Source organism: Monodelphis domestica, chromosome 7 (genome assembly GCF_027887165.1).
Source record: "Monodelphis domestica isolate mMonDom1 chromosome 7, mMonDom1.pri, whole genome shotgun sequence".
Classification (NCBI taxonomy): Eukaryota; Metazoa; Chordata; class Mammalia; order Didelphimorphia; family Didelphidae; genus Monodelphis; species Monodelphis domestica.
The window spans coordinates 7,469,367-7,492,745 of NC_077233.1; the positions used below are offsets into that span (position 1 = coordinate 7,469,367).

The following is a 23,379-nucleotide window of genomic DNA, read 5'->3' on the forward strand; positions in this document are numbered from 1 at the left end:
TGCGTCTCGTGCGTCTCCTGGAGGGTGGGAGGGTGAGGCCCATGTGTAGGTAGGTACAGTCGTGGCAGCAGTAACAGTAGCCACCATCTCTAAAGCACATGCACTGGGCCCAGCACTGGGCTAAGTACTTGTAATGAGCTCATGGGATCCTTCCAGCCACCCTAGAGGTCAGCACTGTTACTGCCGCTGTTAGACCGTTGAGGAGACAGAGACAGAGCTGAAGTGACTTGCCCAGGGACACACAACTCCTGTGTGTCTGAGGCTGGATCTGAACTCAGGTCTTCATGACTCCACTGCTCCAACTAGCCCCTCATAGACAAATAACAAGCATTTCCAAGGCATTCTGACCATGACCCTGTGAGCGTCTTGCCTATCGAAGTGCACAACAGTGGGTGGCCTACTCGGCCCTCACTGGCCTCTCTGTGTAGATGTTAGTGAGGTCACCCAGTTGGGTTGTTCTCTCATGCACAAACCTGAGAAGCCGCTAGAACAGTGATGGCAAACCTACAGCACGCAGAGTTCATGACTAGAAAGGCAGAGGGAGTTGGGCAGAGCTGCTGCCCTCCCTCTTTCCCCTCCTCCTCTGCCTAGCTGCCAGTGGGAGCTCACAAGAGGTAAGGTGGGTGGCTCGCAGAGCACTGGGGCTATCCCCCTCCCCATCTCTACACTCGCTGAGGACTTTCCTCACTCCAGCAGCCCAATGGGAGCACTTTCTCCCTTCCCTATGTAGGGTAAGGTGGGGGTAGGGTGCCTGTCGCTCATGGGGGGAGGGGCACGGCATGTGGTCTCTAAAAGGTTTCACCATCACTGGCCTAGAAGCATCAGGGGCAGATGAGCTGATCATAAGCAGCAAACTCCCTTCCCCCAGGCCAGAAGGAGAAGCTCCTCCCCCTCTCCTTCACTCCCCTAAGAGTTGCCGAGATCTCCACTGTCTGCCTAGGAGATGTGTCAAGGGAGCTCATTTTGTACCACTAAAGAGCTGATGAAGTACATAAATGAGCACCAGCTTGAGGCTGGGTATAAAGGAAACATGTGAGAGCCCAAGATGGAGCTGGAGTACTGTCCAGGAGCTCACATGGGGCTAGTATGGCGTGCACATGGTCAGGTGTGACCTCTGCCCATTTTGTCAACAAGGCGTCATTCTCTGAAATTGATTTCTGTTTATTTCAGTGACCCCGTTTGTTTGACTTACTTCTGTCCCTCCCTCAAACAATGGATTCTTCTTGTAAAGTATTTGCTTTCTTGTTACATTTTCTCTCCAGGGTTGTCCCAGTGTCCCTTGGGGATAATTGGGGACTTTTCCAAACAGATTTATGTAAATAGGTTTTCTGTTTAGGAGCTGGGAACATACACACTATTGACCCAGGGATTATTGACTGACTTTTTTCAGAGCTATTAAGGTTTATTATAGAAAAATGTGTATTTTGTGAGTTGTAAAAACCAATTTTTACCCAATAAATCTTAATGATCCCTTTGCAACTGTTCAATAATTAGACATTTCCTAAGTGCACATGGGCAAAGCCTTTATGAAGCCTTGAGTGCCAAGCAACGTGCCAGTGCTAGGGACACGGAAGGGCCGTCATCCCCATCTCTGCTCTCCAGGAACTCCCAACTCAGGAAGAGGAGGAGGAGGAGGAGGAGGGATGCTGCTCCTCCCTTTGGGCGTGGCATGTGCTGGGTGGACAGTTGTTATTTCATTGCCATAGTTACGGATCCATCAAGGAGCTCAGTCTTTCCTTAAGAAACTTAGGAACATTTTAAGCTTTTAACTGGGGCAGCTGGTGGGACAGTAGATAGAGCACAGTTCAAATTTGACCTCAGATGCTTGGTCGGGGGGTGGGGGGTGGCCTCAGATTGACTCAGTTTCTTCATTTGTAAAATGAGGACAATAACAGCCCCTCCCTGCCAGGGCTCTTGTAAGGGTCAAATGAGATGAAGCATGTTATGTGCGTATATGTGCATACTAGACTATCTAGTCATGTGTTGGCTGTGTTCTCCCTAGGCCCCCCGATGGCTCAGTGGAGAGGGCCAGGCCGGAGGCAGGAAGTCTCCTCCTTCTGAGGCCAAGGCCAGCCTCAGACACTTATGGGCTGTGTGATCCCCATCCTGTCGGCCTCCGTTTCCTCCTCTGTAAAAATGAGCTGGAGAAGGCATGGCCGGCTGTCCAGTATGTCTGCTGAGGAGACCCGGAGAGTCTGACACGCCTGAACCCCGTTGCTGTTACTGTTTTGTCATTCGTGTAGGTGGCATTAGAGAGAAGGAATCTTGTGGAGGCTGGCCTTGGGAGAGGGCCGTCCCCTCGAGCTCCCCTCTGTGGGCCAGTTTAGGACGGGCGCCCGTTTCTCAGGCTGCACCTCCAAAAGCACCAGAGAGCGCTGGGGCACAGTGGGAAGCAGACTCGTTTACGCAGGCGCCTCTCTTGGCCGTGACATCCCTCTGTCTGAGCCCGATTCCCCGCCCCGCCCCTGGGATGGGCCAGGCGGGCCTCCAGAGAAGACGTGGTCCGTTCTGGGCAGCCTCCCTGGATCCTTGTCCCGGGAAGGCCAGGGCCGGGGTGGGCCAGGGTCTCCCTGGGGACCGGGGGGACGGCGATGCCCTCCGTGGCCCTGGGCATGATGGGGAATCTGCTGCCTTGCCCTGCGCCTCACGCGGTGTAGACGGTCTCGAGGGTGCTTCAGGGACCCGGTTCTCCAGTTTGGGAACGCCGATCGTGGAGGACGGCTGGCCAGAGGGCCCGTGGAAGGGCACGCGGGCCCTCGACAAGCCCTGGCTTCAAGTGCTGACATCCGGGGACTCTCCAGGAGGACCCTTCCACGGAACAAAGGGAGCGCTTATCGTAGCTGCGACGTGAATGCTTTGGTTCTCGAGGTTTGCTTCCGCAAACAGCAGCCCGCCTGGCGAGCTGGCGATGGCAGAGGGAGCCGAGCCGGGCCCAGGCGTCTCCTCCCCTTAGTGAGACCGGCCGCAGGGCGCTGGCCCCCTCTTCATCTCCTCCCGGTCTGGGAAGGCAGCGCGCGTCCCTGCCTGAGGAAGTTTCTGCTGGGGATTCTCAAGGGATCTTCTTAGCGGGCCTCACGGCTGGCTCCTGAGCCGAGAGCTTGTTCTCCATTCTGTTTTGTTTATGTTGAAAAAAGCAGCCGCTGCGGCCTTCCGAGGGGCTGCGGAGCCCCTGGTGTGGCTTCAGCAAGGCCCCCCTGTGGAGGTGCTGCCCCCCCCGACCGCCCTTGTTTGGGGTGAATTGCCAGACGCTCCCCGTCAGCAGATTCCCTCCTGCTTGCGGAGCCCTTTACCTTTGAACTCTCTTCATGATAGCGGGTGGACAACTCTGACAAATTATTAAATTGTCAGGATGCTGTTGGCGGCAGAGTTCATTTTTAGAAAGCGGGCAGTCAGCTCTTTGACGCGGCGGCAGCTGCACAACAGGGACAGACTGCTTCGTAAGCTATAAAGTGCCAGCCAGGACCCAGGGAGCGGCCGGCCTGAGCAGAGGGGCTGCAGGAGCCCCGGGCCCAAACGGACCCACGCTCGCTGGGTTAGGACTGATCCACAGTTCATTTCTGACCAGAATTTGAAAGCATTTTGAGTTTTTAGGAAGACATTCATCAGAAAATAATAATGTACCAGGTGTCGGTGTGGACCTTTGACCCTCTCAGGAGCACCACGATAGGGACGTGAGGTGGCCCAGTGGACAGTGTCAGGCCTGGACTCTGGAAGCCTCGTCTTCCTAAATTCGAACCTGGCCCCAGATGCTATTAACTGGGTGACCCTGAGCAAGTTACCCTCAGATGAGCTAGAGGAGGAAGTGGCAAACCCCTCCAGGCTGTCTGCCAGGGAAACCCCAAAAGGAGTCCCAGAGAGTCAGTGACAACAAGAAGCCCCACGATCCTCTTCTTCCTGTGCCGAGTGAAGGAGAGTCTGGACTCATGCCAGCTGCCCCTTAGAGAAGCCCTGGCAGGGGCACCGGAACATGCTGGCATTGCTGTGGCTTCTTGGCGCTATGAGGAGCTCCCCAAGAGCAATGTCTGAGACAGCCATCACGGGTTATTGTCCCCATCATATCCATGAGGATTAAATGGAGGCTCAGAGAGGTCCGATTCATCCCAGGTCACCTCATAAGGGTTCTTGACTTAAATCTTGGCATTCTGCAGAACTGGCAAAAGCCCGAGAGGACGAGCCCTCCAGCAGATGGCACACTTGTCCAGGAGGGAGGCCCTGCTGTGCTGGCCACTCAAAAGCCCATGACCAAGCCTCGGGCCAGGAGGTGCTGATGTTTACCCACCACATAAATCAGGAGGACCATCCTGGACCCAAGGAGAGGGTGCCCTGTGATCTGTGATCTATCCCGGGGGTGGGGGGGTTAGGTCCACTGCCAAGAGAATGAGCTTGGTCAGCAGCCCTCTGCTTGGACACGTGCATCCTCTGTGCAGTTCCATTTCTCTGGGGGGGTTCCCAAGCATGATTCGAGAGATCCCTCAGAGCGCAAGGATCTCCACTTCTCGGCAAGCATTTGCCCCGAGAGTTCTAGAATTCCAAGCCAGCTTTCATGTGGAGCCTCGCAGGCTTGCTCAGTGAGAGAACCTCAGACACAATTCGTTATCACGCTAGCTGAAGGCAGGGCTGTGGCTTAAAACGTCTGAGACAGAGGGGCAGCTTTCCTTTCTTAAAGAGAGACACAGCAACGCCCGAAGTCAGGCCTAGGATGCAGAGTGTAAGGCAGCACATGGGGGAAGAGACCCAGATGTTTGTGAATGGGAAACAGCAGCTAGGAATGCTGCCTTGATCGCAGGCTGAATTAATAATGATAGTGTAATGGGTAACTTTAGGGGGTTTTGACTGAAAAATAAATTTAATTGGTTGCCAGGAATTAATTCAAATCCCAATAAAAATACTCAAGTCAGTTTGGGAATTTTATGGTGATTTAATTAATATAGAGGGAAGGAACTAAGAAGAAGAGAGAGGGAAAAGGGTATAAGACTTCTCCAACCTAGCCTGAGCCAAGGGGAGTTCAGAGACCTTCTAGCCACAAGGCCTCCTCTGAGAATAGGAGCCTCCTAGGAGGATAGCATTTTAGGAAAGGTAAAGGAAAAAAGGAATCAGCCTAAATTCTGAGAGCTCAGGGAAGGCACCTCATCTGACCCACAATATTAAGCTTCTCCCAGTTACTGTATCAAGGATGCTCACCACCAAACCCAGACAATAGCTGCAGCCACACTAAGATGCCAAGATGCCCAGCATGCTGCCACCAACCATCTCTGCCAAAAGAGCCCGGAGAGAGGAAGTGATGTAAAATATATAGACCATTTTTACATCACTTCCTGCGTCTCTCAGGTACCAATGGTAGCTTAAGCTTGACTTAGGACAGCCTAGGGGATCTGTCAGTTGTTTCTGATTTGTCATTTGCTAGCACATGTCTGTCATAGGCCATCTTTCTCAACACTTAATCCTTAAGTAGGGGTGTAGACATCCCTGTTTTGTTAGACTAAGCAGGGTGGAGTAAATCTAACATTCACAATAGCCAACGTTTAGAGTGCTTTAAAGTTTGAAAAGCATTTCACAAATCTGGCCTCATTTGATTCTTACAAAAGTCTTGGAAGGTCGGTGCTGTTACTAACCCTATTTTACAGATGAGAAGATGGAGGCAGACAGAGGTTAAGGGACTTGCCCAGGGTCCTGATACTTGATCCATTGTTCTATGTATGATCACATCCCCTCACCATCTTGCCTTTTAGCACTAGATAACATTTTTTTTCAGTTTTACAAAGAGAGACAATATCCAGAATAAGAAAGAAAATCTTCCAGTACTCTGTCCAAGTCTGGCATATCGGTTCGTTGGTGGATGCCACATTTTGGGAAGGGCCTTCATCAGACAGAGAACATCCAGTCTTGGAGAAGACCAGGATTTATGGTTTCTCCTGTCATATTGAGACTCCAGAAGGACTTGGAGTTAGCCTGGGAGATAGGATAACTGCTTTCATTATTTGGAGCTGTAAAGATCAAAATTAATATTCAATACTCCAAGTATTAATTTAATACTATTTATTAAAATCTACTTAGAGGAAAAAAACAGAGAAAGGGAAAAAACCACTCCCTTCTTCCAGGCTGGTGCAAGCCAGAGAGCCTGCGTGGGTGGAAAATGGAAACTCAAAACCTCAATCCACTTAAGGAGACACACAAACAGGAAAAGGGAAAGAGGATTGTGGGAAATGTAGTCTCTGGGGTTCAAGATTCTAAATCAAGACAGAGGGCTCTTTTGTAAGCAAGTGTCTTTGGCCATGGCAGAAAGGACAAGGAGCACTAGGTGGAAATTGTCAAGAAATGGGTTTGTTACATAACTGTCCTCCCCAGCCTTTCCATTGCTAGTGCCATTGTCGCTGGTGGTCTGCCCCATTGATGAGGGTAGGAAAGGCCCATTAGGATAAGGCCACGTAGCACAAAGAGGAACTTGGCTTTGTGTGGGAAAGGTCTCCTGTTGCTTGGACATCTCCACTGGAGTAACCAAGAGCTCCTGATGCTTAGAACTCAGAAGACTACTCCCAAGAGGAAGGATGCCCAGCTCCCCATCACTAACCTACACTCAGAGAGATACGATGCAGAAAAACCCCAACCTCTCGGCTGGCACATGTCTTCAAGGGATGGGGTTTCTGGACCCTGAGCTCTCTTATTTAGCCTTTCTTTGAAGTCTTAAGGAGGGAGTTCTATTTCACAGCTCCAGAATAAAGGGAGAATCTGTCTTCTCATTTTTTTTCACTGATGCAGTCCCTCCTGTCATGGGGCTCATTTGTCTATGTCCCCGACTCCAAACACATCTTGGGAATTGTGGGAAGGATCAGTCACTGTTCCTCCTAAATCCTTCCCCAATTTCCTGAACCCAATAATCAGAACGAAATCCATGTGACAGTTTCTAGTGGCCCCCAAATGCCAATTTAAAAATTCCCTTCAGCAAAGTTTATCAGGTTATCCCCAAAATATAGTACAAGGAGAAGGGGTCTTAGGTATCCCCATTGGTGGGTGTAGTTATCACTCTCACCCCCAAATACTAACATTATGCAAATTTGATAGCCAAAAATAATGCACAAAGTTGATCTTAATGCTGTATAGTTCACAAAGCCACTGAGCATATTCACATTCACCCCTGTTTTCTGAATGGCCAAGAGAAGACAACAGATATATATTACTCACCGGTCATGTACCAGGCACTGTGCTAAGGACAACAAAAGACAAAAGCATGGTGGCTGTCCTCAAGGAGTTCAATGGAAGAGGCAGTATGCAGGCAACTACATACCAGCAATAGGAGACAAGAGAAATCTAAAATAATCAACCGGAGGCCACTATATTATAACTGCATGGAAAATGCTACCGAGAGATGAATGATCTTATATGAGGACCAGCAAGGATGTCCGGGCCCTGTATCCCTCGGGGTGCAATAAAGGGCAACAAGCCTGGACAGCTAGAAAGGGACCAAGGCCTGATGGGCTCTGAGAACCAAATGGCTTTTCATTTTGGTCCTGGAGGTGACTGGAACCTACTGGAGTTTATTGAATGGGGCTGCCAGGGTCAGAGCTGTGCTTTCAAAAGGTTATGTTGGCAGCCCAAAGGAGGATGGCCTGAATGGGGAGTACCTGGAGGCAGGCAGACCTCCCAGCAGCTATTGCAGTAATCCAGGGATGAGGTGGTGAGAGCCTCTACCCGGATGATGGCAGAGTCAGAGGAGAGAAGGGAGAGGTTCAGAGGGAAGGACGAGCTCAGTTTTAGACTTGACAAGTTGAATTAGCCTTGGGATGTGCGGATCAAGATGTAGAACAGGCAGCCAGGGTGCCAGTGCAGAGGTTAGAGAGTGGCTGGGCCAGGATAGCCTAAGAAAGATGATCATTGAGTCCGTGTCTGGTAGAGAGGGGCAAGGAATGAGGCCCAGGCAGGGCCTTGGGGAATGCCCACCATGAGCAGGGAAGACCTGGATGGAAGTGCCTCAAAGAAACTAAAGAGGAACAGCAAACCAGGAGAGAGTTGTGTCACTGCAGAGATGGCCAGCAGTGCCATAGGACAGATGAGCCTGAGAGAGCTGCTCGGTTTGGCAGCTATGGGATCACCGATGACTGGAGAGAGGGTTTGGGTGGCCCATTGAGCTCGGAGCCGGGCTGTACAGACAATAAGAGGGAGAAGGGGGTGCTGTGCACAGGAGGGGCATGGACCATGCAGGGATTTTTGGGGATGGGGGCTCACCAGCATGTTTACAGGCAGCACTAGAGACATGAGCAGAGAGGGCTTAGAGAATAGTGAGGGGATGGATGGATGATGGTGGAGCATCTGCTAGAGAAGTGAAGAGGAATGGGATCCCTCCTGCATGAGGAGAAGGGACCAAGGGGTGCTGGATGAGCAAGAGGGACGAAGGGGAGCACGTGGCAAGCGGCTTCAAGTTTATAATGAATAGGAGGCAGAGCTCTCCCCCGAGGACGGGGAAGTTTGAGGAGGACCTGCACCCCTCCAGCAGTGCTGAGTGGGACCGTGGCACTGAGGAGGTGGGGAAGGATTGTGTGGCGTCATGAGGGACGGTTGAGACGACGGGACATCAGTGCTTGTGAACCCAGCCGGCATGGCCTCATGATTTCTCCAGCTTTGTTCAGCAGCACGTCGGAGTGAAGGCAGGAATGGTGGCAGCGATTGAAGGCTTGACTGGGCCGGCTGGGCCATAGGATAAGGGAGCAAGAACTCCAGAAAAGACGACAACAGCAAGTAAAATGATTCACGGAAGTCTCCAGAGAACAGAGGCAAGCGTAGCTGGTGCAGGGGTGCTGGTCTGGGAAAGAATTGAGGACCAGAGATTAGAGGATGGGGCCACGGTTTTTGTTTTGTTTTGTTTAACACCTCTTAGCTTCCATCTTAGAATCAATATGGTGCATTGGTTCCAAGGCAGAAGAGCAGTAAGGGCTAGGCAATGGGGGTTAAGTGACTTGCCCAGGGTCACCCAGCTGGGAAGTGTCTGTGGCAGATTTGAACCCAGGATCTCACAATGAGCAGCTGCTGTTGCTAGCAGCATTACCAGATGCAGGAAGAACACACAGGCTCATCGTCTTCATATCTGTCCCCTCCCTCCTTTGAGATCATCCCATTCAGATCCTGCATGGCTAGAACCTGGGCCTTGGTGGGAGATTGGGAGAGAAAGGACAGTTCTGGGCACGTGTCTAACAAGATGGAGGACCAGAGGTTTCTTCTGGTCCTCACAAACTCTCCTGCCTCTCCAAAATAGGAATTACGGACAAGAGATAGAGCAGCTTCCACTGTCTCACCAGTCTAGATCCAGGCAAGAAACTTGTCGGAAACAGAAAAGGCTGATCCCGTACCACAACGGATGCCCAGGCACACCGTCCTTCCCCCTCAGCAACACAGGCCAGCCCCCTCCTGACAGCTGAGATCACGTCCTAAACCTCCCTGGCTTACATGCTGGAGCACAGTGCTAGGCACATCAAGGCGCTTAATCAGTGGTTCCTGGTGGATTAGTGTCCTGGCCAGGGTAGGTGTCCCCCCCGCCCCTCCCCATCACTAGGGGAACCTGCCTTCCTGCTTCGTGTGGGATCTTCTTTCTCAGTGAACTCTCTAACGACATCAGCCCTCTTTTTCTCCCTCCACTGGCCTTCCCAGCGCTGTCTCCTGTGCCCATTTGGCCATGACTGAAACGCCTGAACAGCAGCAGCTCTTCGTTGGTCCTGCTCATTTCCGGCCCGCCATGTGTCTGGGTACAAATGTTCTGGATGTTCCAGGGCCTCCCTGCTGGCTTCTTCCTGGATGTTGGCTCCTCTCTGTGCCGTGGTGTGGCTCCTGGCCTAAGGCACTTTCCTCCCCCTGCTGCATTCTCAGGTTCTTGCAGTGATAAAGGGAGGCCTGCAGGGCTGAGAAGAGATGCTCCAGACCCAGTGTGGACCCGCATAGGAGCAATTGCGGATCACACTCGTTTTTTGCCTGAAATATGTTGCCTGCCCAAAGGGAACAAGTGAGCCATGGGAACTGCCGACCAGTGAAGAAATGTTGGTGGATTCCCCCTAGGACTTTCCTGGTTTGACACGAAGCCCCTCCATTGACTGAGCCCAGGTGACGGCCCTGCAGCATCAGTGATTGCTGCCATTTATCTGGCGTCTCTCCTTGACCTCCTTCCCGGGAGGGCGATGATGCTCTTCCTTTCAGCCATTGTTGCCGACACCACAGACCCCTCACAGCAGCTCCATGCAGTGTCCACGGGAGGAGCTGGAATCGGGTCCTCACCGCTCCCATCCCAGCACTCTTCTCTCAGCTCCCCTAATTTTCCAGGACATTTTTAGCTTCCTGAAGTACTAAATAACTTTTTTGCTTCTTTTATCCTCACAGAAGCCATAGGAGATAGACAGAAATTTCTTATTCCCATTTTACAGAGAAGAAAGCAGAGACCCAGAATGGTTTGCAGTTTTCTTGGACTCACGTAGGTAATTAGAGGCAACATCATTAGGATCCAGGTCAATAGACTCTTCATCTTGTTCTCATTTCCTCAAATTCAAACACTTTGGAATGAGAAAAACCTTAGAGGACCTTTCTCATCATGCCTTTTTTAACTGATGAAGAAACAGGTAAAATGAGTATTGTGGTCATGGTTCTAGAGGCTAAAGGGACATCTAGCCTGACTCTTCATTTTACAGATGAGGAAACTGAGGCACAGGGAGAATCATTTATTTATCTGGGTCTAGATCACGTAGGTTGTGCGTAAGTGGCAGAGCTAGGAGTTGAACCCGGCCCTCAGACTATCTAGTGCTCTTTGCGTTCTGCCGTAATGCATCTCTCATTGCGATGAACTCTGAGCAGTGGCTCCAATCTTTCCATGTTCTAGATTTTGATTGTATCGGCTCTTCCCTGAAGTGGGCCATCGGTGGGAGTTTGGAAATGTATTTATTATTCAGAATTTCTTTAAAAACTGGTTGCATTTGGCTTGTAGTTAATACTGGAACTGGGTAAACCACCTTTAAGGAGAGTCAGTCTTGCCGTGAGGGGAGAGCTGAGAAGAATTCATGGTAGTCTATACTGTTGCTTAGTGTGGCAGACTCCTTGCAGCCTGGGGTTCAAGCAGCAATGCCAAAGCAGGAAACAAGGCAGTGGCACTGGCGGCTCTACTCACTCACAGCAGCATCTCCCCTGCCCTGGGGGAGCCCAGGCATCCCAAGAGCTTCCTCCTTTCTCGCCCTCTAGGTCCAACTCAGCATTTCTCCATTGAGCGCCTTCTTTGTTTTTCATCTTTCTTACAGGCTCTCCCAGGACCGAATTTTTCTTGCTGTGATAATTCCTGTCTTTCATTGTGTCCCTTCTTTTGTGTCATTTTGACAGCAACTTAAGCCTCAGTTGTTTCTTCTGCCTTTTTTATATTTTTTTCATTCTATTTCATTTACTTTCTTTAATTTACCATTTTCCCTCACCCTGGATACCATCTCCAGGCTCTCCTCTGCCTGATTTTGTTTTTGCTTCTCTATCAACTCCCATCTTTCCCCCCCCCCCTTTTCTAGGCATCTGCTCCTTCTTGGAGCCCCCGCTGCCAGCTGGCCCTTTTCCCTGAGCTGGCACAGCTGCTTTTTACCCCCTTGCCTGGCTCAGATGCTTTAGGGAGCCTGAAGGAGCCGGGTCATCCATATTCAAATACTTAGGGGATCGTGGAAGGATTAAGAACGCTCCTCCATGGCCCCTCTTTGGGAGGAGAGGGGAGAGGTGTGAAAATAAATGGGTGTTGGAGGGTTTGTGTGCCACCCCAGCTTTGCCACAGCCCCTTCCTGATCCTGCAGCATCACTGGGGACGCTGACTGTCATCTTCAGTTCAGCCACATTGGGACCAAGAGGAGAGAGATTTAGCGTCACCCAGGGCCCATGGAGGAACCCCGTATATCACGGAGGGTGGTGCGGAGCCATGATGTTGCTGCTCCTGTTGAAGTAGAAGTGCTGTGAGTGCTGCCTGCCAGACAGCAGATTTACAGGAAATAACATCCTAAAATACTTTCTCCAGCAACAACTACCACAACAAAAAGTGGCCTCTTGGAAACCGTTTCTCTTTTCTCTCTCCTTAGCTCCCATTGAGGCAAAATTGCTCTGAGCATTGTGATAATGGCAATTCAATATTACAGAGATGGGGAAGATGAACCAAATAAATTAACCAGCTGCTTTTAAGGAAATAACACTCAATGGCTTCCCCTGGAAAATGCTTTGTAGAGCATTCAGGCCCGCTCTGTTGGCTCTCCCTGATTCTTTGGCAAGAAGAAATCGAGTTGATTGCCTATCAGTAGAGCTCCAGGCCTATCATTTCTTTGCCATTAAAATTAGAAGAGTGTTTGTAAGGCAGGCACTCTGTACTCCTTTTGTAAGTCCAGGAAGCCCAAGCATGCAGACTTCTCAACCTGCAGGCCAGTTCCAGCTCAAGTCCCTAGCTGTGGGGATCCTGAAGCGATGAAGGCTTGTGATCACTCTCCTGTCCATGGAAGGCCCCCCACCCACTCTGACGTGTAGTCCAAAGCATGTTTGAAAGGTCCAGCAAAGAGGGCTCAGGAGGAAAGCTTATAGGAAGGGGAATGACTTTCTAGAGGAAGAGTCATTGGCAAAATGGTGGATGTTTTTAATAAAAATTTGATTTTTCGGTGGCAACTGGAAGACTGAGTGGATTGAGAGCCAGTCCTGGTTTCAAATCTGGAATTCAATGCATCTTAGCTGTGTGACCCTGCACAAGTCATTTGATTCCCATTGCCTAGCCCTTACCTCTTTTCTGCCTTTACATAGTGTTGATTCTAAGACAGAAGGCATGGATTTTTAATGAGAGAGAGAGAGAGACGGAGACGGAGACGGAGACGGAGACGGAGAGGGAGAGGAAAAGAAAAGAAAAGAAAAGAAAAGAAAAGAAAAGAAAAGAAAAGAAAAGAAAAGAAAAGAAAAGAAAAGAAGATTTTCATTTTAGGAAACATTTAGGTTCCTGGTATGCCTGTCCAAGGTACAGTTCAGTAGGTCAGACCCTACCAGCAAGAAGATGGCTGTGATCTAGTTTGGACTAAGGAGGGACATCCCCTGCTACATAACTCGGAGATCACAGGATAATGCCAGTTCAGAAGCTGGGGCAGGGGGGATCCTCAAGATCTACTCATTTTGCCCAAACCAGGAAACCAGGACTTCATGTGAATAACTGATTCACCCACGGCCTCAGCTGTGAAATCAAGGGATACCTAGACTCACTGTGCATCCTTAAGCAGTCCTCTCTTCTCTGATTCTCAGTATACTCATTTGTAAAATGAGAAAGTGATCTTTGATGGCTTCTGGATTCCAAGGTCTCAGAATCCTAGGAAGCAGCAGTGCCAGACTCACATTCAGGTCTTCCCACTCTGGAGATGGTCATGGGAATAGGTTCCACAAGGTGAATGAAGCGTTTAAGGAGGGAGAGATTATTCTTACCCAAGATAGTCAAAGTAAGGCTTCCTGCAGTTTGTGGCAACTCATTTGAGCCCTGAAGAAAGAGCAGAATGTTGGGGATCCATTTCAGACATGTTCGGGGAGGCGACACGAGCAGACACCCAAAATTGGAGAGCAGCAGGGCAAAATGGGGGACTGTTGTCCAGGTTGGTTGGGGCTATGGTCAAAAGCAGCTGTGAAGAAGGTGACTGGAGCTAGGCTGTAGGGAGCCTTGAACGAATGCCCACATCAGCAGATGTGACGTTTGGCAGGTGATAGGACATTCCTGAGGGGCTGTTGTTTTGTTTTAGGCTGAGGAATGCAGGAAGATCACTTAGGAAGCTGTTACAATAATTTATACTCTGACGATTGAGGATCTGGCCAAGCGCAGAGGTTCCGGTGGGAAGTGGAAAGGAAGGGACACATCTGAGAGAGATGGCAGAGGAGGAATCAATCAGCCTCGATCGTGGATTGATTGATTGTGAGGAGGTTCAGGAGGTGGAAGAACCAAAGAGAACTTGAAGGAGTTGCACCTGTGTGACTGGGAAGATGGTGGTCTTAACAGAGAAAACAAGGAGGAGCTGACTTGGAGTGAATGAAGGTAGCTTTTTCCATGTCCAACTTGAGGGGTCATTAGGGATTACGGATGGAATTGGTTAGCCTGGAGATGAAGACTAGAGTGTCTAATCTAAGAGAGAAGGGGGATCATTGAAGCTGTGGAGGGGCACAAGACCATCACTGGGCAAGTGGGGTACCCCACCAAGAGCCCAAGAGAAGCTCAAGAATGCAATGCCCTAAAAACTAAAGGAGACCAGCAAGTTGGGGGCAAGAACAGACAGAAGCTTGGGGTCCAGGCTAGATAGACAGGGACTGTCCAAAACTGGGTTTATTCCTCATTAGAATAAGAGTAAAGTGACCTTCCTTTGGGGCCTGGAGAACAGGCTGAGGCCTCTGCATTCCACGGATGGGAACAGAACCTCCAGGGCTTCAGCAGTCGGCCGTCTGCTTTGGGCACTCTCCACTTTTGTCTGGGTGTCCTTGGCCACGGGCCCATAGCTGGTCCTTAATAAAAAAAGACAATTGAATTGAATCGCGTCTTGGACACCCAGTGCTCTTTCAGGGTGATGCTTGGTCCCTCTAGATAGGCAGCATGGGCAGGATGGCAGACCTGAGAGGGTCTAGAAGGGGGTCTGTGGATGCCAAGCTGCAATTGGGCCTGGAGGCTAGTGAGGCTTATGGTCTCATTTTGCTCATGAGAAAGCTGAGGCCAGGGCTAGTTGAAGGCTAGGCCTTCAACTCCAGAGCCACCTGGGCCCTGCCGCAGCTCACCCTGGGGTTACACCTTCCCTCCTCCTGCTTTCCAGGACAGTCACCCCCCCCCCCCCAATTGGGAGAACAAGTGCTGCTGTCGTTGGAATGTGTGCTGCTTGTCTGAGGGGTCGTGTTTCTCCTTGCAAGGAAATCAGTAAACACTGTTGTGTTTATTATCGTTTCATCTGTGTGCCTAGTCCTGTGCTAGGTTCTAGAATGAGTGTGTGTTTGTGTGTGTGTGTGTGTTGGCTGGGCAGAGGCTGTGTGTGTTGTTTGAAGGGGCGGGGCGGGGTGGTATTAAGAAGAAGCCTAAGTTGGGGAGCAAGAGAGAATGATCGTTCCTTCTCAAGTGTAGATGGCCTTATGGAGAGAGGCCACCCGAGATCCTTGGTGGGGCTAAGCCTTAAGCTTGGCCTTAAAGACTGGGTGGAGCTTAGGAGGTTGAGTGTCTTAAGAGGCCATTCCACTGGAGCGTCCATGGTGAAGGTACACACATGTGGGAATGCATTTGAGCAATGGGCACGTTTTTCACTCCCAAGACTCTTCTGAGAAATTAAGCTTACTGTCTCCCCCTGTAGGAGTTAAATTAATGTTCAGTACTTCAAGTAGTATTTTTTTAAGTTTATTATCTAACAAAATAGAACCATGTAACTAAGTTGTTCTACCTGCTCAAAAAGCCCGCTCCACCAAAGCCGCAGCAGGAAGACAAGAGGGAGAGAGACGGACCTCCACCCGATTTATATCCTCTCTACATCAGCACGTAACAACAGGAAGTGAGTGGGGTTCTGGGAATCATGGTTTTGCTGGGGATCATAGTTTTTAGAGTAACAGATTCTAATTACACACCCCAGGAGAAAGAATAGATGGAATCCCAGTGCACTTCAAAGAATATCATTTTGTACTTTGCTTTTTCAAGAGTTTTTCTCTCTTTTACAACATGATGAATATAGAAATAGGCATCACATAGTATCCCCTACTTAACTCATTGCTTGTAGTCTCAGGAGGGAGGGGAAGAATTTGGAACTCAGCATGTAGAAAATGAATGTCACAAAGTGCTTTTAAATGTAATTGGGGGGAATAAAATATTCCTGGGAAAAATCTTAAAAACCCCAAATTTACCTAAAAAAGAAAGGAAACGCATTCTCCTATGATCTGGTGGAAGCTGCATGGGTCTACTGACTCCCATCTCTGTGCTTTTGAAAAGCTTCCATCATCTCTCTGGGCCTGGGCTTCCCCTTCTGTAAAGTGAGGACGGTTATGCTGACCCACACCACAAGGCCATCAAGGGTCAATTTATCCATGTAAATTGCTGAGTTAAGATATTCAACTCCTGGTGGAGGATGACTGTAGAAGCCAGACTAGTGGTAGGTCTGTCTGGGATGAGACACTGTTTCCATGGGATGAGAAATTGCCAACCAGCTAGTTGGGAACCCTGCCCTGGGGTAGACCTCGGCAGAAAGGGCCACGAAACCTGGGAGGGCAACCACAGCCTGCCATTCAATGCCCCTGGTTCATACATATCCCATGGATCTTCCCACCATAGAGACATCTGAGCATCCAGGCTGCAGCCACATCCTTGCCACACAGGTGCCCCTGTGTATTCTGTGCCCATCTGCTCCCATGATCCTGGCACCAATGTACAAAAGCACCCAGCATCTATGGGGGCCACAGAGAAACCCCGCTAGGCTCCAGAAGAGACCCTGGAGACCTCTTTACAGTAAGGAGAATAGCCAGGGGCCCCAAAGTGGAGTGGCTTGTCTGTAGCCCCACTTAGCTCCTAACTGCCTTAGCCCCCGCCCCAGGGGCTCCTGGCCCCCAGGCTGGTGCTCTTTCTCTTATGCCAGGAGACGTCCCTGGTTTAACATGTGTAAACAGGAACCAGTATTTGTCAGCTCACTCCATTTTGCTCTCTTCCATAGTTTTGAAATGCCTGACAAAAGTGCCAGTCTGCCCAGAAAAGAACTTTGACAGCAGAGAGACTTGGAGGTCAATTATATTCACATGATGAAATGATTCCATTAGCTGCTGCTTGGTAGAGGCTGGGATGGGGGTGGGGGGGGTATCCCGAGTCTGAAAGCTCAGCTGATTGGCAGCCATCAGAATGCAAGAGCATCTTCACAATTGTCATGCGAAGTTTTTCAGTTTACAAATTGGATTGACATGAAGCTTTTAAGCGTGAGTCTCCCAAAGAAAGTGAGTCACAGTGCCGTGTTCAATAGAAATATCAGAGAACGGGAAGGAGGAGAAAAGACTTCTTTGTGTCCCCCACTCCCCAGGCCTTTGTGCTAGTGTGGAGAAATTAGAATGAGATCCAGAATTGGGAGGTTCACCTGCTTCCTTCTACCTGCCCTCTGGTGGAAGCGATGACCAAAGTGTGTGGAGCATCGGCGTCCGCTCCATGTGGAGGGCCTGTGGAGGGCCTGAGGCCACGTCCTTCGGGAACCCTCAGCGAACCAGCTGTGCCAGTGTGGTCCTTGCTGGCCTGCTCTGCCAGGGTTCTCGGTAACTCAGAGGCTTAAAGAGTCAGCCCTGGGTGCCAGGGGTGGCACATGGACCTGGCGATTCTCCATGCCAAGGCCTCTGCCCACTCCTTGATCATTGGCACAGTCATGGTGGTGAGGGAGGACGTGGCACTTTTCCTGGGTCATCGTGCTCTCCTGGTCAATCGTTTGCTTGAGCTGCCTTTGTTCGGGGTGCGAGGATGCGGAAGAAGGGGGGCTTCTGGGGACCATTGGCCCAGGAGGAGTCACTTCCAGTGAAATCCACGATCTGATAACAACAGCAGGACGTGGCCCATTTCTAATTCTCCCTGAAGCTTCTCTTAAGGATGGTGCCATGAGCTCTGCGGCCCTCGGGGGCGCCCTTGATCCTTTGCCCCTCTGTTCGGACCAGATGCACGTTTTGTGAAGCCAGATTTCAGAAACCCCATTTCTCGTTGGCTTTGCCACCAGATGGCAGGCCAGAGAAAGAAAGGAAAAGAAACGGCCAATTCCTGAGTGAGAGCGGGCAGAGCCTGCCCAGCTGGATACCAGGCAGAGCCGTATTCGCCCGCAGTCGCCTCTGTTCCTGACCTGCGCTGGCCCGTGTGTTTGTGTCCATAAAAATGTCCCCGCCCCTTCCGTTTCTACACGTACTGTGTGACGTAAGCAGTGATGACTGTTTCCATCTTGGTCCTCGTATCCCCCGGTGGTACGTCCTCAGTCCGTTCTTGGGCAGCAATTGAGGCAGGGCCTGTTTCAGAACATGGGCAGCTTGGTGGCCTGGTACTGCACTGCCTGTGCCTCGCCCTGAGGTTACCTTCCACGGAGATCGGTTACTTTTCATGTTGCCTGCCCCATTAGAGTGTGGGACCAAGGACCTGGGTTCAAATCCACCTGTTTGTTTGATCTTGTGCCTCAGTTTCCTCCCGGGTAAAATAAGTGTTGGTAAATGGAAGATTATTTCAAGTGGTAACTTCTCTGTTCCTCAGCTTTCTCTGATGTCTTCAGTCAGAAATGGATCCTTCTCCTCTCTTCTCTCCCGAACTTGCCTTATCCCCCATCCCCTCTCCTCTCTGACACAGCCACACCTTCCCATTTGCCTTCTCATTCTTGGGGCAGACATCCTTACCCCCTGCCTCCCTCTCCATGGTGCATGGGAAGTTGCCTGGGTCACCTCTGACCGGGCAGTGGAAGGGCGACCCTGGGATGAGTCTCAGAAGGAGGCCAGAACCCCTGGACACGGGAAGCCAGGGCTGCTGCCCAGGGAGATTCCGATTGTTCCGTGGGCTTCTGGCTTGGGCTCTTGAATGATAAAGCAGCTGTTTCCACGTGGTCTCCATCAGTCTGTGGCTCCTTCTCCCCTCGTCTGTTCCATGGACATCCTTCAGTGGGACTCACAAAGAGAAGGGGGAGAGGGCCATTCGCTACCTTCTCTCCCATCTTTTGCGTCCTGGGGGAGACCTCGGGAGCCCACGCTGCATGTTCCTTTGTCCAGGCCCTCATGGGGAGGCCAGGCGTCTGGACAGAGTTGTCCTGATGCCCTCAGGAGGCCAGGCGTCTGGACAGATTTGTCCAGGCCCTCATGGGGAGGCCAGGCGTCCGGACAGATTTGTCCTGATGCCCTCAGGAGGCCAGGCGTCCGGACAGATTTGTCCAGGCCCTCAGGGGGAGGCCAGGCGTCCGGACAGAGTTGTCCAGGCCCTCATGGGGAGGCCAGGCGTCCGGACAGATTTGTCCTGATGCCCTCAGGAGGCCAGGCGTCTGGACAGATTTGTCCAGGCCCTCAGGGGGAGGCCAGGCATCTGGACAGAGTTGTCCTGATGCCCTCAGGAGGCCAGGCGTCCGGACAGATTTGTCCAGGCCCTCAGGGGGAGGCCAAGCATCTGGACAGAGTTGTCCTGATGCCCTCAGGAGGCCAGGCGTCCGGACAGATTTGTCCAGGCCCTCAGGGGGAGGCCAGGCGTCCGGACAGAGTTGTCCAGGCCCTCGTGGGGAGGCCAGGCGTCTGGACAGATTCCACCTGATGCCCTCAGGAGGCCAGGCATCTGGACAGATTTGTCCAGGCCCTCGTGGGGAGGCCAGGCGTCCGGACAGATTTGTCCAGGCCCTCATGGGGAGGCCAGGCGTCCGGACAGATTTGTCCAGGCCCTCATGGGGAGGCCAGGTGTCTGGACAGATTCCACCTGATGCCCTCAGGAGGCCAGGCGTCTGGACAGATTCCACCTGATGCCCGCTAGGTCCTTTTCTTTCCATCTCTGCTTCCCCAGTGAGCCGTGGCCAGCTGCCCAAGAGGTCGGGCTGGGGGCCTTATCTTTCTCCATTTGGTCTGGGGCAAGCACACGTTTTCAGAGGGAAGAGGAGGGAGTCTTTAGTTCCTAAGATACAGGATCAGTTAGGCATCCCATGTACAGCCTCCACTCCACAAGTCTTTCTGCTACAGAATGCATGAAAATGTCTCGGTCCACTCTCTGTATTTTGGTGCCATCTTGTGGCTCCCCCTGGCAGTGCCTCCGAAGCCACTGAAGATCCTCCAGCATCCAGCCTGGAAAAATGGCGGAGGAGAGTTGTGCCATGCAGGGATTCCACTATCTTCCATTGGTGATTGTCTCCTCAGCATTCCAGCATCAGTCAGAGCTTCATAAAGACCAAAGTTATAGATTGAAAAGAGGGTGATGGGGCTGGGGGTGGCCGGCCTTTCTTTGGCCCTTCCTTCTGGCTTAGTGTCACTCCAAGACAGAAGAGTGGTACAAGTTAGGCAATCAAGGTAAAGTGACTTTCCCAGAGTCACACAGCATCATCTTCCCATCTCTAGGCCTGGTACTGTATCCACTGTGCCACCTCGCTGGCCCTGTGTACAAATATTATTTCATTTTGCTTTCACATTCCCCCTAGACAATAGGTGCTATTATTACACACTCCCCCCTTCCCATTATATAGACGAGGAAACTGAAGCAGACAGGGTGAGGGACTCACCCAAGGTCACTCACCCAGAAAGAGACTGACCCAAAATTGATCTCAGGATTCCCTGACTGCATCTGTACTGCTAAGAAGAAACTGAGCACGAATGGGAAAAGTTCCTCGTTTTGGCTAGTTGGGTTGTTTTATTTTTGTAGCCATATACTGTATTTTGGGTCCAGATCTCTGACTGTCACTGGAAGGAACTCACTCCCAATGGCTGAAGTAGTTTACTGAGAGCCATCCATAGGCTGCCTTGGCCTTGGCAAGGTTTACAGGTCCCTGAGAAGACAGAGAGGGCCAGAGATTTCACGTGCAAAGGGGCCTTCGCAGTCATTCAGGCCTCTAGTGCCTTCAGGTTTTTATCAGATGGGGAAACTGAGTCACGGAGGGGCTGTGCCTTTTCTGCACTCACATAGTCTGTACTCTTGAACCAGGTCTCTAGCTCTGCTCCGCCATGCTGTTTCTCCATAAACACGCAAACCCGGCAATGAAGCAGTGCAAGCCGACGCCTCACGTTCTCCATTTGTGTGACATTTCCCCACAGTTGGTGTTGTTTGAGAGATCGTGGATGAGCAGATGGAAATCTTCTGTTTTGCACGAAGGAGAAGGCAACATAAGAAACGTAAAGTGGAGGGGAAATCTAATCGCCTGGGCCAATAACATGGTAAATAGCGCGGCCGTCCCGCTGTCCAACAGATGGTGGTCACATCCCCTTTGTACTGGGTGGGAAAGAGGACCCAGAAGCAGGCATGAACACGACACGTCAGGCCCAGTTCATTCCTTGACCCGTCTTGGGATGAGCGGCCTGAGGCTGAATGGAGTCAAGAAAACGAGAAACGGGCTGAATAATTGAAAATGGGCATCTGTTGAGACGCCTGAGCAATAAACATTGGCTCACCAGTCTGAGCTGGGCCATCAGAGAAGCACAGGCCAGAGCGGGGGCTGGAACCAGCCTGGGCCCCTGTAGAACCACCGCTGGGGATTTGGGAGGGATGGAAAAGTGGCCTTGCCCTTTCCTCTACCTAGTGTCGCCTTTACATAATGGCAAGCCCGCCCCAAGGCCGATTTTAATTGTTTTGAATGACACTTAATTCCTTCAGAATCTAGAGGCCTGGCCCTCCCTGACCCATCCGGCCTCCAGCTCTGCTGTGCTGCTGGCCAGCAGTCACGAGCCTCCACCACCTTTGCTGCCCGTCTCTAGGAGACCTGGACTGTGTGTGAAAAGAGGATTTTCTTTCTGGCCTTTTGAGAGGCTTCTCCTCACGCTTCCTTGCTGTTTCCTGCTTTTTATAGGGCCTTTCTTTACCATCCTTGTGTTTGTTCCTCAGGTTTAAAATGACAAGTTTGCATTCATTTCCTTTCCTTTTAAGAATGCAAACTGCCTTTTTCTAGGCGAAAAATATACTGGGGGCATTATGTGGCCACCTTTCATCTTGGAAACACGGGGGTTGATGTCTCCTCCCTCTGCCCTGTCCTTTTTCTTTCACTGTCATTTGTTACAGGAACCCTTTTACCTGTCTGACTCCACTTTGATAATTTCCTTTTTTGGAAAGAGAAAGATCAGATTAAGAAAATAAATCCTCTGTGGCCGTGCTCACACACACGAGCATCTTCCCTTCACGTCCCCAAAGCTGGTTTTTAGTCATGGGGAAGGGGACGTGCTGATTAGGGGCGATTAATAGTAGTAGGATAGGAACAGGGCATGTGTCTGTCCGGGCCTGAGAAGACTGGGGTGCCTGCAGGGTTAGGGTCAGGGTTCCTGGGCAGGAAGGCCTGAGAGTAGATGGTTTGAGCCCGAATCTAGGACAGACACAAAATACAAAGTGTTGGTGCCTCTCAGAGGGTCCTTTTATAGGAGTCATCCCAGGTGGGATGCTCCCTCACTATGTCTCCTGCCCTCTCTTCAGGCCTGTGGCCCCTGCAAGCGGCCCCATTGCTTCCTGAGTATTAAAGCCCTCCCACTCTATCTGCCTCTTATCCAGCCTTTAGTAGTGGGGAGGGGTGAGAATTGCCTGTGTAGATGGAGGTGGAGCCTTGAAGCGAGGCTGGGCACAGAGGGACCCGGCCATGGTGGCCCCAAGGCCATGGAGCTCCCCGTGGGCCATGGCTCAGAGGAAGTGAGTTCCCCATTGGAGGAGGAGCCTTCCATGGACAGGTTCTGGGTCTCGATTTCCCTCCAGGTACCCCGTTCGAGGGCAGCCACAGCCCTGGGCCCTGGGCAGACAGTTCTCAGTGAACCCTCCTTTCTTTCCTTCTCACAGCCAACAGCATTGAACGGTGTCTTATTTTCCAGGGTGTAAAGATCCTCGACGTCATATCAAAGCAGAGAATCACCAATGTGCCCCGAGATGACATCAGCCTCCGCCCAGATATGTACCCTTGCAGCCTCTGCTGGAAAGATAACGTCACCCTCATCATTGGCTGGGGCTCCTCCGTCAAGGTACAGGACTCCCCTTGGGCCTCTGGCAAAGGGCCCATGGAGCCTGGAGGGGCCTGACCCCAGGACTGTGGTCAGCCGGCCTCGGCCAGGGGAGCTCTGTCCAGGGCTCAGGGCAGCACAGATTGGTGGGTTGGCTTTACTGGGTCACTGAGTGATAAGAGATTTTTAAAAAAATTCAGTCAGCCTAACGTTCCCTTGGTTTTCCCCTTTCCTTCTCCTTTCGTCTACCTCCCTCCTCCATCTACCCTCCCCTTTCACCTTGTTCGTCAGAGTTCTCGGGGCCAAAGGAAAAAATGATCGAATCAGCTCAGGCCCCTGGGCCGGGTTGTTGGCAGCTTTGCTAACGTTTGAAAGAGGGTGCTTGGAGCTAATGGCCGAGAGGAAGTCTGAGAGCGTTGGGGGCTTTCATCCCCTCTTGTGTGCACTGGGTCACCAAGGCCAGGGGGGCCATTCACGTCAGCTCCCTGACCCCTAGAATCCGCCCCCGATGGGCCAGGTCAGCGAGAAGCCGCCCAGAGCACAGAATCATGGCGGCTTCGGCTGGAAGGGGCCGTGGAGGTCCTCGCTTCTAAGGCCAGAAAGGGTTAAGGGGCGCGACCAGGGCTCTAGCCCTTACATCGGCCATTGAGTTCCCAAGAGAGTGGGACGTTCCATCCTTCACGCAAGTAGCATTTCGTTCACTTGGGAAAAGAAAAGTCGCACCTCGTCCATTCCAGTGGACTGTGGAGCCGTTGGCTTTCCTTGAGCAGATGAAGAGTG

General features: G+C 51.4%; 1 protein-coding gene across 1 annotated transcript in view; it reads left to right on the top strand.

The window, feature by feature from the left end:
- Positions 1-23,379, top strand: part of VPS41 (VPS41 subunit of HOPS complex) — a 148,100-nt gene that overhangs the window by 88,223 nt on the left and 36,498 nt on the right. Inside the window, exons 8-9 of the mRNA XM_056804139.1 lie at positions 20,725-20,844; positions 22,474-22,620. Coding sequence (XP_056660117.1) covers positions 20,725-20,844; positions 22,474-22,620 — 267 coding nt within the window. The remainder of the gene's footprint in view (positions 1-20,724; positions 20,845-22,473; positions 22,621-23,379) is intronic.